At 37.2% G+C, this 15,246-nt stretch overlaps 1 protein-coding gene across 1 annotated transcript; it reads left to right on the top strand.

Moving 5' to 3' along the window:
- Nucleotides 1-805: 805 nt before the first annotated feature.
- Nucleotides 806-13,666, top strand: LOC137927473 (zinc finger protein 57-like). The gene is made up of 12 exons (XM_068771292.1): nt 806-982; nt 1,827-1,952; nt 3,115-3,762; nt 4,260-4,429; nt 5,398-5,475; nt 6,117-6,251; nt 7,136-7,213; nt 7,821-7,994; nt 9,884-9,994; nt 10,467-10,578; nt 11,071-11,169; nt 12,330-13,666. Exons 1-12 carry the CDS (start codon nt 866-868, stop codon nt 12,498-12,500), a joined length of 2,019 nt encoding a protein of 672 aa, XP_068627393.1. The 5' UTR covers nt 806-865; the 3' UTR covers nt 12,501-13,666.
- The last annotated feature ends 1,580 nt before the right edge of the window (nt 13,667-15,246 follow it).

Here is a 15,246-nt window from a genome sequence, read left to right on the forward strand (position 1 = left end):
ACGATTGATGTAGGGTTGGCCTTCTCCAATGCGACCCTTAGTAAGATTTTATCGAGACCACAAAGTAGCTTAATGTCACTTTACAAGTTTTACACAGGAATTCTGATAAAAATCATTTCCCAAAATAAAAAAAAATTCAGTGTGTTCAAATTTTCCAGTATCGAAAACGGGTAATTTCATATGTACAAATCTAATACAATGAAGAAACCACTGGAATTGGAATTACCGGAATGCGTAATAAAACCCAAGTATACGAATAATATCCAGGGTAAATGGGCAGAACAAGTAATGGCTCTTATGGATTTCTAAATCCATGAGTGCGAAACGACTTATCAATGCAACCGTAACGCGTGAAAAAATAAAAACTGAAATTTAAAATTAACTTCTGTTTAAATATTATCTTTCGCTTTTTTCTTTAAATGAATACCATTTTAACTTTAACCCTTAATAACCTAGAGTTTCAATTTTGATACCAATCTTTTAAACCGAATGTTCACATTACTATTAGTTTTTTTTTGTAGATTGGCTGTACGTATTTTACTGTTGTATAATATTCTTTCCAACGAAATTTTAAAAAATCTATTTTTCCCTTCATCTAGACCCTCAAGCAAACACAGTAATATAAAAAAAAATCACTTTCGTAAATCAGGCTATGGATATATTTAACCCTTAGGTTAAATATATCCATAATCGATCTGTAAATACGTACGTATACGTCTAGCAATACATAAGAATTGACAGTGACATTTATAAACACTATTTCAATGATAAAATTTGTGCTTCCCAAACAAATAATCATTTATATTTTCATTATTATTAATGATAATAATCACGTTTTAAGTATTTTCACAAAAGTATAGCCGTGATGGATGTTAGGAGTAGTATTTTATGCGTCGGATGCCTGTGCGTGGGACGAAAAATGTTAATTCTCGAAGATTACTGGAAAAAGAAATGTTTTCAACAAATATTTAATGAAATACCGGTAAATTAAATTTTCCTTTGTTATCATTATTGTTATTTTTATTATTCTTTGGCTAAATTTTGGACTTGTTATGATTAGCACGACAATAACAACTGATCGAAGACAGATTCGGATCTCTCATGATACGGAATCGGAATGATCTAAATTAATGTGTATTGAGTAAAAGCCCAGGCGGAGGTCCCACTTTGTGCCTATTCAGTCCAAGGATCGTCAAAGCGACCAAATGCTTCAATGCAATGAAAAATATTTGTGACAAAAAAAATCTCGATATGATAGCCCAGGCCAGGGTTCCTAATAAAGTCTCTTGATCTTTAGTTACTAGGTAGTTTCGTCACAGGTAAATGCCATTAATGCAACCATAAATTAATGCCTTTTAACAATTGAGTCTTCATTATATGAAAATAAAACTATACATTACAGATGTTACCAAATATGTCAGTTTTATGAAGTTTAAGACGAATTCAGACCTAAATTTAAATTTAGGCTGGTAATTTTTAAATTTCCGGTAGATTTTGTTTGCTCTCAACCATTCTGATGGAGAATTTGTAAGAAGTCCAAATCAATTCTGCACAACTTTCAGATTTTTAATGTTTTATACCATTTATTCACAATATACTTACTTCATTACTCTATTGTCGTAATGTTACAAAATTCACATGTTTTTCTATCAAAATAGACAGTACTTTCCTATACCATTTCAAATAAAATCTATTACATTTAGTGGTATATTATTGCCTTTGCACCTACCTATGAGAAGCTCACTAGGGAGCAAAAACACCCTATTGGCAACTTATATGTTATGTCCTAAATCATGGTAAATTTAAGAAAAAATATCTAATTTCAGTTGGCTCCTGGTGAAATAGCACCATTCTCTGTTTGCTGGGAATGTGAGGCAGTCATTGCACGTTTCACCAGATTCAAACGGCAAGTGGTAGAATCCTTCAAAGTATTCCAGAACTATCTGAAACAGGTAGAATATTACTATATAACACTTTAAAAATGTATCGACAAAAATATGTATTTAAAGGATGTAATAATGTTTTGTAATTGTGTATTACATACATACACATTCTTTTTTAATATGGTGTTTTTTTTTTAAATTGTGTAAAAATACATATGAATCCCTTTAAGATATTTAAGAAATCATGTAGAATGAAAAGTCGCTATATTTTCACAGAAAACCAAATAATGAAATTGTTATAAGTGTTTATGAAACAATTGATTTTTATTAGAAATCAATAAATACATAATATATAAAAGAACAAATTAAAATTAGGAATTAAAATCAATTTCGTAAATTTGTGTCTGATAACAAGCAGACACATTTATTAAACCTTTGCATTTGGAATGCCAGCAGTGCTGGCATGAAGTTTTATTTCTGAAATTCGAAAAGCAGACATTACTGGCATAAAAAAGATGAGATAGGGCATAATAAAAATATAAAAATCTTCCATTTGGAAACAATGGAAATACATTACGGAATGTGAAATGAATGCTTTCTTTAGAGTTATTATGAAAATGGGATTTTAAAAAATGCCTAGTTTTCAAGATTATTGGACTAACAATTTTATTTCAAAAATACCTTTTTTTTAAAGCACACATGATTGATTTATGCAAATATTTTAGTCTTTACATTTAGAAACACTTCCAAGGTCAGTCATGAAGATGAGGACTAGAAGAATAACCAGCTATCTAGTTTCTCAATAAATTATTTATGGAACCTTATGATACAGAAAAAGAATTATCACTTGGTGAATCTACTGTGGGGATGGTTCAAAAGACGAAAGAAGAGAATTTTTTTACGTACTTATTATCCGCAAATGCAAACGAGTTGTTAGAAGGAAATGTGAGAATATTCTCTGAGTGCAAAGCGTTAGGAAAAATGCTCTTATCAGGTAGATATGTGAGATATGCTGATGTCTAGCACAACTGTTGTATTTAAAGAATTTTGTATGTTATAAATGGACTCAGTTGTTAGTTTCTTTTTTGTTATAAATTCATAATTTAGCAGCCGTTTTTTTAGGTTTCCGAAGTTGCATTTATTATTCTTTATATCCTACAACACAAAACTTAACTATGTTGACATTTTAATGCATGCTCACATAATATTTTTATAAAATAATTTATTTCAGAATTTGGATATTACTGAAGTAAAGCCAGCTTCCAAATTAAAGACACAAAATATAGTAGAAATTGCAATTTCACCAAATCGCACGACTTCAGAGGCTTTAGATGTAGAGATTAAAACAGAAAAAGAGTCGAACTTTGATGGAACAATAGAAGTAAAAGTAAAAAGTGAAGATAACGGTTCATTCTTCTCTGATGGAGACGAAGAAGCATTAGTAGAAGTGGCGAGAAGAAAAAAGAAGTCGCGAAAAGTGAGCAACGGAAATTTGACAGAAAAGAATCTTAATGACACAGCAGAAACTCCAGAAGAAGAGTTATGCGAAACAGAATTAGAAGAAGACAGAAGAATATCCATAAAAACTGAATACAACAGTTCAGTCTCCACTGATGGGGATGATAATGATGCAGTAATTGAAGTGCCAAAGAAAAAAAAGAAACATAAAGTGACAAAGCGTGGTCGAAAGAAAAGTCATAAGGAGTCTGCAGAATTTTATAAAGAAGTAGAGTTAACTGATAAAGAATTAAAAGAAGAAAGACGGGTACTGGCAGCAAAAGATGACTATGTAAATGCAATGTATAAGTGTGAGAATTGTATTCTCGCATTCCCGAATGCCGATGATCTAAAGGATCATTTTAGTTTGAAACATGAATTGGTAAGTAATACATTTTTATCAAATTAATTATTATCAAACATTAGTTTATTCAACAGACTTACTATGACAAATTTCAGGGTGCTCACTTTATTTCATATCATATAAATTGTCATACAAAAACCAAAGTAAAAGTCAGGTATCAAGTACTTTAGATATATAGTGTTGTTTTTATTTATTGATAATCCACAACTCTCCAAAATAGGTGTAACTTGAAAAATATAATCTATTTTTGCAAGTAAACCTTACTAATTCAGCATTTAAGAACCTAAGTACTTTTTAACATTTAAAGTAATTCACAGACTATATATTGGGGTTTGTAAATGCCAAATATGGAGTAACACGAAAACATCCATAACATGTTGGCTTTATAAACTTATGAAATGTACTATTTAATATCTATATATCAATTAATATATTATTTCCATAGATTATTTATTTTTAGTTATGTGATAGTAGAGTCCCCCTTTTTTAAAGTTCAATTTGTTTTTTATTCACAGAATGCGTCAAACTTCAAATGTGAGGTATGTTGCTGCACATTTGCCCGAGAGATATCATACAATTACCACATAAAAAAACACAGAAGGAGATTCCGGTGCATTGTTTGCAGAAATAACTTCAACAGCAAGTTAGGTGCCAGCAAACATTATAACTTCGTGCACTCTCAGAGGTGATGTATTTGGACCGGGATTTAGTTGTCGATACATATATATTTCACTGTATGTTATATCAATGTTTAGACTTTTTGAAGGTGCTTGGCAAAGTCTCATTGAAGGAATAAAATATTTTTGTCATTGTTGCACCAGTATAAATGACTATAAAAACCCATAAACCATCCCTTTAGATCTTTTACATTTATAACTAATCACCCTGTATATTCACTGGATAGCAACTGCTTGTTTAACCGCACTTTGTACTAGATATTTAATGAGAATAATAATGTGGTCGTAACATAGTTTATAATTAGGTAATTTGTGAACAAAATACTAGAATTCAATATCCCGTCGTCGTTTCAGCCCATACGCCCACTGCGTCTCGTAGATCTCCACTGTAAGGTATCAATGGTGGGATAAATCATAACCACCACTCTTGGAAAGCCGGTTTGCGATCGCAATATAATATTATGGTAGACAGAGGACACTGCTGCCCACGTGTGAATTATATACGCAACACATTGGCTCCAATATTACCACAATAGCTGCGCTGCGCTTGCGCTGCCTGCATCCAGCGACTTCTCATGACCCTGACTATGTTATCGGTTCAACCAGCGAGGGGTCCCACCGCGTCTGCGGGCTCGTGGTAGCCACTGGAGAAACTGTGAAGATGCACTGTATAGCATAGGGTTCTAAGGGATATCTATGGTGGGATATACCAAAACCGCAAAGGATACGCTGCCCATTTACTTAAAGGTTGTTCGTGACCAATGTAATTTTTTTCTAATTAATGCACAAAGTGTGAATTACAACATTGTATCTCAGCCATCTACCGTTGGTCTACCACTGCTCATATTTGGTTAGTTATCAGAAGATTCGTTAAAAATAAATAAATAAAATTATAAACTCGGTCTAAATAGTATAGTATATATAATAGTATACTCGGAAATAGTAAGAAAATTAGTTAGAAAATATCTTTTTACAGTATAGACCACAGTTACGACGTCAACGTGACATTGGATGTAAAGACAGATGCTCAGGATGAAACACAGATGACCGCCAGGTATTTTTTTTTTTAATTCTAATATTAAAACCTTTTGCTTATGATGGATCTTATAAGAGGATGTCGACCACGTGCCAGTAAACCCGGTGAAGTTTTCCCCACTGGGTGAATAATAATCAAGGTCGCTGAAAGAACACGGACAGCCCAAGACCCATCAGTGGGCATCTATCATATGTCCAACTATCCCATTGTAACGGATTCACCTGAGTTCCCTGTGGAATTTCTCCAGCTTAGTTAATATCAACCGTCCGAATGGATATTTTACAAAATAGACTAGATCAAGATTTTTTTTAAGGCTTTTATGGATTTACGGCATTCAAAAATTTAAATTTCGAATGTCCAAACTGAAGGAACTTCATTATAATTGCATTATATCCATTGTTGGATGTGTAATTCATAGATTTCCATACGTACCAGGTGTTGGTGGTGGTATTGGTAATCGTCCTGCGCTGCGCTTACTGGTCTCGACTGGTGGTGTCTGTTCTAAAACCTTAAGACCTCTTCGGTTATTTATATCTTATCTCTATTCCCAGATCCAAGCGCCCCAAAGCGCGTAGAACCGATGGTTTCTCACTGCATTTTCGTAGTTCCTAGCTTATATTGGTTTTCTGTTTATAAAATAAAAATAAACAATGTTCCAGCGGTGAGGAACCGGCGTCCTTCCCATGCGAGCTTTGCGACAAGAGCTTCAGATGGAAGACTTCGTTAAGGAAGCACCTGGAGTTGCATCGCATAGAGACTGGACAGAAGAGGAAACCGTATTGCGAAACGTGCAGGTATCACTGCTTACTGTCTGTGTGTTGTATTTATTGTAAGGCTGTGTTTACACTAGAGCTATGACTTTGTGAGTGAGGCTAGATGAATGTAGGGTAAGGTGGCGTTTACACGAAAAATGCCATAATAAACTAAGTTGGGTGAATGGAGTAGTCAAGAGTAGTCGATTGACTATTACTACTTATACGTGGGTAGTCTCACAAATTACAGCTCGATTAGTCAGGTGATAGCAACAGACCAATATTCGGCACTTTTTTTTTATATGGTCCCCGCTGTTGGGTACATCTCGTTCCCCTATCTCGTGTGGGACAGGGACTTTTTATTTCTAGTAATTTATTCATAATTTTTATTATTATCATTCTTCGCTTTCATGTATCATCTTATCTGTCGTACTGTTTCTTTCATTCTACAATTTTCCCAGTCTTTCTCTTTCATTCCATTAGCCATACATCCATCCACAACCACTACATTCTAGGTTTCCTTACTATTTTATTTTGCAACATTACATTTATTGTTCAAATATTTAACACGTATTTTCTTTATAATTATCATCTTATATGACTGTTTATTGAACTATTTTTGGTACTACTATATTTCTTTTATTTCTATATTTTAGTGTTTGTTTTATTTATACCTATTGCATTTATTACCACAGATTCGGCACTCGGGCACTCTTGAGTCGGAATGTCAAAAAGGCGGGGTGGTGTCAAGACACTTCATTGAGCAATTGCCTAAGTGACCCAAGAGGTCGGCGTCCTTCTTATCCCAAAAGAGTAGAATATAGCATCCCTGGTGGAGGATATTGACGTAGCCCTAGGGCTTCACCACCTGTAAACAAGGATCTAAACTATGTTTAAGACACTGCATGTAATTTTTTTATTTCCAGTTTGTCCTTCACTACTACATCAAATTTGCAAAAACACGTGAAGACGAGTTCAAAACATAAGATACAGTTAAAGTTGAGGTATGCAATATATTATTTTACATTCATATTTGTTGTAATCACTCACACACACACACACACACAATATATATATATATATATATATACTAGCTGAACCCGCAAACGTTGTTTTGCAAAAAAAATTAAAGTTTTTAATTAACAAATGTAAGATAAGGGTTGATCGTATAGGGGTGAAAATTTAGGTTTGTATGTATTTTTGTATGCTGTATCATAATTAAATAAAAACCAAAAAAATTGTCTGAAAAATTAAAAATAAAATTTAGGGGTGGACCACTCTTATCACTTAGGGGTATGGAAAATAGATAGTAGCCGATTCTCAGACATACTGAATACGCATGTAAAATTTGGTAAAAATCGGTCAAGCCGTTTCGGAGAAGTTCAAGTTCGAACACCGTGACACGAGAATTTTATATATTAGATATATATATATATATATATATATTGTGTGTGTGTATATATATATATATAAACACACACAGACACACAATATATACATATATATATATAGTAGTACTTACCGTCCTCAAAATTGTTCATCATGTTTTTCTCTAAGAGAGAATAATATTTATTATTGATTATGTAATGGGTAAAGGTTAACATTGTTCAGGAAGCTGAGAGAGTCTGCAGAAGATGAAGGCAGTGCAGAGAAACAGCACAGCATAATCGAGCAGATCATACACTCGGTGAATAAAGAGAGAGAGATGTTCCCCTGTCCTCAGTGTGACAAGAAATTCCAGTGGAGAGGGAACCTCGCCCGTCATCTTCACAGTCATGCCGCTAGGTGAGAACTTAACTTGTTTCAGACTTTTTTAAGTGAAGCTTGAAACATTGTCGCCAGAAGTTCCTGGATATGCGTAACGCAAGATCTGACATCATTGCCATCTTTCGGAAGGCCTATACCGAATGGGAGTCTATCGTTTGACATGATGAAGATGTGAAGCAAGACAAGGGTCTATACACCAGTATTTGTGAAGAAACTAACTCTAAAGTAACCTTTATGTGACATGAATCTAAGCACTGAACACCGGAAAAAGTCAAAGAAATAGAGTTCACTGTGATTTCGAAGGCTTGTAGGATTTATTTTATTATCTATGTAATAATTAAACAAATATATACATTTTTCGAATAAGCATTTGTAAGCCTATTCGAAATTTCAAAACATTGAGGTGATTATAAATATATTTATATATGGTATTGTAAGAAGTTAGCCTGCTAGAGATCATATAGAGAGCAATAGGTCGTCTAAGGTCGTCTAGAGGCTATGCTGCGAGCTTCCAAGGTCACTGACGTAACAAGAACTGCCCAACTAAGATGGCAGTGGGCGGGGCATATCTCTTGCACGAGAGACATGCCCCGCCCACCGGCGTTGGGGCCGAAAACATGGAGTGGCGCACACGAGCCGTTAGACTCGTCTTGGGTAGGTCCCCACTAAGTAGACCGACAACATAGTCGAGTTACCAGAAAGTCTCTGAATGCGATCGGCGCAAGACCAGTCATCGTGGCGATCTATGAGGGGGACCTGTGGTGGAAGTTTAACAGGTTAGGTAGGCAATGTTAGAGACAACACCTAACAAACTGGAGTACAAAAATTAAAACGCTCGGATGAAAGATAGACAGTTTATTTTTAAAGTCATCCGCCTACAACTTCAGACACACCAACGCTGTAATAAATTATTTTTCATGTGAATGAAATAATTTTTACATAAAACTTTCACCACTCATTTATTCATATTAAAAATTGATTAAAAATTAACATGAGAAAGTCTTTAATTCAATATTCCATCAAGCACTAAAGATTTAATACAAATAAAAAAACCCATATGTCACTTGACGCCGTTCGCCATTATTATATTTCATTATATTTTTCGGCGCGAGACGCGGTTTTGACAACCGCCTACAAATCACACGCCGCGCGTCCTTAGTTTTTGCGCATGCGTAGACCGATGCATTGACAGATAAGGGAAAGCATTTTGAAAACTGTGATTATTTTGCTACACATTTATGTTTTACATTAGTTCCAACTTGAATAAAGTTGAGAATTAAGTTAAGAATGTTGATTATACTGATAAGAACCTGGCGAAAATCTCGGTAGTTTCCTTTTTTAAGACCAATTTAAGTTTTTTTTTGTTTTCTATTTGTGACGTAAAAATAAGTATATAAGTAGTAGTAGTAATACTGTTTATTTAAATAATCTTTAATAACATGTTTTGTTGATCTATCTTTCTTTAACAAACGCTTTCCTTTATTGACTTTAAATGTTTGACGCAAAGGTTCCCAAACTTTCTTCACAGCATTTTAAAAACTAACCTGTTCCTATGGACCCTTGAAGCTTAATTTGTACTATATCTCCGAAAATATGAATATTAGATCTAATTATGGACATCTGTGTTAGTGCCGAGTTCTATCAACTAATCAATAGTTTTAATAAAAAAAAGTTTATTTAATATAGAATATGAAAGTTTAATAACATTTGCTGAGCTGAGAATATATCTGCCAAAATTTTAGTTCTTCACTATCGAAAGCTGATAAATTTTTGACACACCAACGCAGACGCCATCGATTCTCCTGTGGACCCTCGGTGGTCCAGCTGCACTACTTAAGAACTAATTGTTAGTTTGATTTTGTGATGACGTTGATTTATGGGACAACCTGTATGGTATCATGTTTCAGAGCGAAGGGAGACCTGGTGTGCACGCCATGCAACCGCACCTTCTCGTCAAAGGCTACGTACGAACAGCACATGAGAATCAGCATGAAACATGTCTCCGAGAACGATTTCAAGTAAGAACAATAAATCATTAAAAATAAAAGTTTCTTCCTGTATCAGCCTTGTGTTGATTTGAGTTCTGATGTACTTGTTATATATTTTTATAGAGTATCTAAAACAGTGTTTACCAATGTTTTGCCCACGCCCTACAGGGTGGCAATTCGAAAGTGGACTTGACACGAGTTTAACACTTTCATTTGAATATAAAAAAATATATGTTATACGGGGTGGTGCAAGAATTTTAAAAAGGCTAAGGTGGAACATGGTGCATAAAAGATTTAAAAATACGGGTCAAATCCAACTATTGAATAAAGTATTAAAGTTTCTAAACGATAAATGTGATCATAAAAACTTCGACAGTTTATTATTTATTATAATCTTTATAGCTTCAAGTTGAAGAATGCTGGTATAGGCCGCTCAATCTAGTTCTAGTTTCAAACCTATTCGGCTCTTAATGATGTAAATAAATTATTCTAAATATTTCAGATATATGTGTAGCGAATGCGGCAAGCGTTTCTCGAACAAGACCCGCCTCCGAGACCACGTGATGTGGGATCACCTCAAGAACTTTATCTACAAGTGTGCTCAGTGCCAGAAGGTAAGGTTGCATACCACTCCACACCAACAGAGTGCGTATTTTGAAATGGAAAATGTGTATTACTACAGTAATTACAGTGGAGTGAATTTCCGTATTCTGAAATGCATAATTTTTAGTACCACTGTAATTACAGGCGAGTGAAATGTCTTATAATTTTAAAATGAAAAATATACAGTGCCAAAGTTTTTGCAGTGGCATAAAGTTAATATTTTGAAATGCAGAATTTGCAGTACCACTCTACTAGTGGTCTTTAGGTGTGTCATTTGATTTAGATATTTTCCCATGTACAGCGAAGGTACCTATGCAATGTATCGAGGATTACCAGTTCATTACAAATTCATCATGGAACCCTTTTACAGTTCTGAAGATGGCTTTCAAAGAGGTTTTTGAGAATGGAAATTTTTACTACCCTTCAACTATTTCTTATTACTATTTATTTTATTTATTAATTGATTTGTTATGATATTTTTTTTATTAATTGATTTGTTCTAGGTGTTCAAGAGCAACACTTCTCTTTATCTGCACAAACAGAACGTTCACCAGAAAGACCAGGCTGGCCATCTGTGTCAGCACTGCGGGAAGTCTTTTCCGGTAAGTTTCTTACTTCCCATCTAACCTTAACTTCTAGGTAGGTCTTTGAAGTTACAGAATTCCAACAAATACATCTCTATATGTTCTATTGCAAAGAATACAATATTTACTTTTATTTGCTGATACATTTTTTTCTGAAATTAAAAAATTAAAACTTTCTTTTTGTAACGGACAATATAGTGGTTAATTTTCCGACTTATGCTCGTGTGTAAAGAATTAACTGAGAAGAAAAGCCACTTATTTATGCAATGAATTTCTTCAAATTATCTATATAGGATCACTTGACCAGTTGTGGGTATCATAGAAAGGATGTCAACCGAATCTAATTTGATAATAAGCTAGAATCAGAATAAATCCTCTGTAACGGTATCGTTCATCTCAACGCTATGTGGATTCCAAACGTACCCTCATATGAGAGGAGCCCACAACAAACGCTTTTGTTGTCACTTTTGTTTTATTATTTATACAGTGAACAGAGCAATTAACTCCCACTCACCACTATCACTTAAAAATTTTCACTAAACTCTTACTTTATAATAGGTTTATTATTACAAGTTTAACTATTTAAATTTATTAATATTAAATGGGCGTGTATTGTAAATACCAATACACCAGGGTTGAGCAACCTTTTAAATCAGCGGGTCAATTTAGATTTATAATTTTTTTTAGCGGATCTTACAAAAACTAACACATGTTAATAATTTACAAAATTTTATTTATAATGAACTTAGAATTAAAACAAATAATGTAAAAAAAAAACAAGAAAAGGACAGAAAAACGTTATTACTTCCAATATATATTGAGAAGTAAAGCACTAATTTTTCGATACAAGTTGATTAATGTAAATCGAAATTTACGGGGTACAATTACATAGGCAGCAGCATTTCTAACCGTGCCCCACTGAATCTTGATCGATGGTCACTTTTGATTTATTATTTTGGTTTTGTATGTTCTTACTTTTTATTATATTTAACTATATATTGATGAGAGAACATCTATAAAATGAACTCAATTTTAGACATATTCGCGGGACGCATAAAAATGGCTTGTTTAAAATTCGAAGTTTCTCGAGTGCGACCAACTAATGCTGTATTTTATGGGATTTTTTACTGCTAAGAATCTAATCAGTCTTGGAGGCTGATGAAAAGTTTTGTCAACAGAACCAGGCGAAACTTCGCGCTCATGTAGCGGGGATGCACGGCCGCGAAGGTCCGTACCGCTGCAGCGCATGCGGCGCCCGCTTCTCCTGGCACTCTTGCCTCTCGCGGCACGTGCGTCGCTGCACCGCGAGTGGAACTACCAACGTCACACACCCCCTGACCCCCCATTGAGAGCTCCCACCTTGCAAACAGTCCGCCGGACCAGAGAGACCACACCTACAAGAGATGGATCCCCGTCAACTCTATAAATAAATGCTCCAATGCAATCCAGCATTAATAAGCATACCAATCCAGCTTTAATATCAAAGTTAGTCGATTTGACAGACAGATTTGCTCCTCCTGCACACAAACCACTCCGCCCGTCTATCCACATAAACACCGCTCAATTTTTCACGGACATGGCATCCCAATTATTATTGTAAAAAAGATCCCTGTTCACATATGTTTGGGGAGTATGAGGGGCCTCAAAAACGGGCACAGAAACAATAAAAAGATCGACCATCTCACCCATAGACCCTTCTATACATAAATGACTCCTATACACAGTTGCCCTGACTGACTAACTGATCAACCAACTCAAAGCTTAACGTCTTCCCAGCCCGAACAGACACCTATACACAGTCATCCTGACAAACAGATCACCCAGACACAGACCCAAAACAAACAAGCGACCACGCCCATAAAGAGACCATACCGTATACCCACAAATAAACTACCAACCAGTAACTGCGAGCGATCCAGTACACAACATCTAACTGATCCTTGATTTGTTGACCTAAATATAATTTCCAGCCAACACACGCTTTGCTAAGAACCATATATATAAATAAACAGGTATCTCATAGAACCGAAAATCGAAAAAGTTATGCGAAATCCACCCAAATATACTAACACGCACACTTTGGTATGTTTACCAATACTGAGAATGTTAGCAAGTTGATGACAATTGAATTACATTGAAATAAATGTAATGCTACCGAAATCGCGATACCGTGCCTTAGGAATACGCAGCAAGATGGCGGCCGAAGATAAGAACATGAGCGTTACTTACAGAGCGGAACGTACTTCGCCCATCTTGCCGCGCTCATATCTAAGGCGCGGTATACCGGTTTCGGTCAAGTTAAATAATTACATAATACTTTGAGTAAATATAATGTTCTTTCAAAAGCACTTATGTTGTTAAAAAGGACAGAAGAGATCAGTGTGCGACAACAATTATAAAGAAATGTAAGGATGTGCTTACACGTGACAACTTTTTGGAAAAGGTATGCAATTGTTTTTAATACCGTGCTGTAACGTCACAATTTGTACTGTTAATAGAAAATAAATAAATATATATCAGAGTGATCACTCTTCTATTGTTTTAATGTCTGCTATAGAAGTGTTTGCTTTGATAAATTACCTTGCTATTTTTTATGTAATATCCTTCCCCAATCCTTAACGAAAAAAAAAGAAATTGTCTAATTGTTCAAACTGTTCGTATCTTTTGTGTATATCAAAAATATATCATTTTTTTTACAGATTTGTTATTAGATTTATGTATTTTTAAATACATTAAGAAATTTCTGGATTTGATTCTGGCGAACGATCATAATGATATATATATATATATGTTATGGTTCATAGAAAGGCCCCCCGCTAGGTGAACCGACAACTTAGTCAAGGTCACAGAAAGTCGCTAGAAGTCGTCGGTTCAAAAGTGCGGGCTAGCAGTGGACGTGCGGTATCGCATCGGGCGTGTGCGGTCTGACATCGGACATGCAGTCTGGTAGCAAGCGTGTGGTCTGTCAGCAGGCGTGCGGTATAGCAGCGGGCGTGTTCTCGGACAGCAGGCGTGCTATCAGGCAGACGGCGTGCGGGCTAGCAGTGGACGTGCGATCAAGCAGTGGACGTGCGGTATCGCAGCGGGCGGGCGTGCGGTTTGACAGCGGCCGCGCAGTCTGGCAGCAGGCGTGCGGTTCAGCAGCGGCCTTGTGCGGTCTGACATCGGGCGTGCTGTCTGGTAGCAGGCGTGCGGTTTAGCAGCAGGCGTGTGCGGTCTGACAGCGGACGTGCGATCTGGCAGACGGCGTGTGGTCTGACAGCTGGCGTGCGGTCAGGCAGACGGCGTGCGGGCTAGCAGTGGACGTGCGGTCTAGCAGCGGGCGTGCGGTTTGACAGCAGGCGTGCGGTCTGTCAGCGGGCGTGCGGTCTGACAGCAGGCGTGCGGTTTAGCAGCGGGCGTGTGCTCTGACAGCAGGCGTGCTATCAGGCAGACGGCGTGCGGGCTAGCAGTGGACGTGCGATCAAGCAGTGGACGTGCGGTATCGCAGCGGGCGTGCGGTTGGACAGCGGCCGCGCAGTCGGGCAGCAAGCGTGCGGTCTGTCAGCAGGTGTGCGGTCTGACAGCAGGCGTGCGGTTTAGCAGCGGGCGTGTGCTCTGACAGCAGGCGTGCTATCAGGCAGACGGCGTGCAGGCTAGCAGTGGACGTGCGATCAAGCAGTGGACGTGCGGTATCGCAGCGGGCGTGCGGTTGGACAGCGGCCGCGCAGTCGGGCAGCAAGCGTGCGGTCTGTCAGCAGGTGTGCGGTCTGACAGCAGGCGTGCGGTCTTGGAGCGGGCGTGTGGTCTGACAGCTGGCGTGCGGTCAGGCAGACGGCGTGCGGGCTAGCAGTGGACGTGCGGTCTAGCAGCGGGCGTGCGGTTTGACAGCAGGCGTGCGGTCTGTCAGCGGGCGTGCGGTCTGACAGCAGGCGTGCGGTTTAGCAGCGGGCGTGTGCTCTGACAGCAGGCGTGCTATCAGGCAGACGGCGTGCGGGCTAGCAGTGGACGTGCGATCAAGCAGTGGACGTGCGGTATCGCAGCGGGCGGGCGTGCGGTTTGACAGCGGCCGCGCAGTCTGGCAGCAGGCGTGCGGTTCAGCAGCGGCCTTGTGCG

The sequence above is a fragment of the Battus philenor genome, unplaced genomic scaffold (genome assembly GCF_028537555.1).
Source record: "Battus philenor isolate CCGP_79_NKW_IND1 unplaced genomic scaffold, ilBatPhil1.0.hap1 SCAF_30, whole genome shotgun sequence".
Taxonomy (NCBI): domain Eukaryota; kingdom Metazoa; phylum Arthropoda; class Insecta; order Lepidoptera; family Papilionidae; genus Battus; species Battus philenor.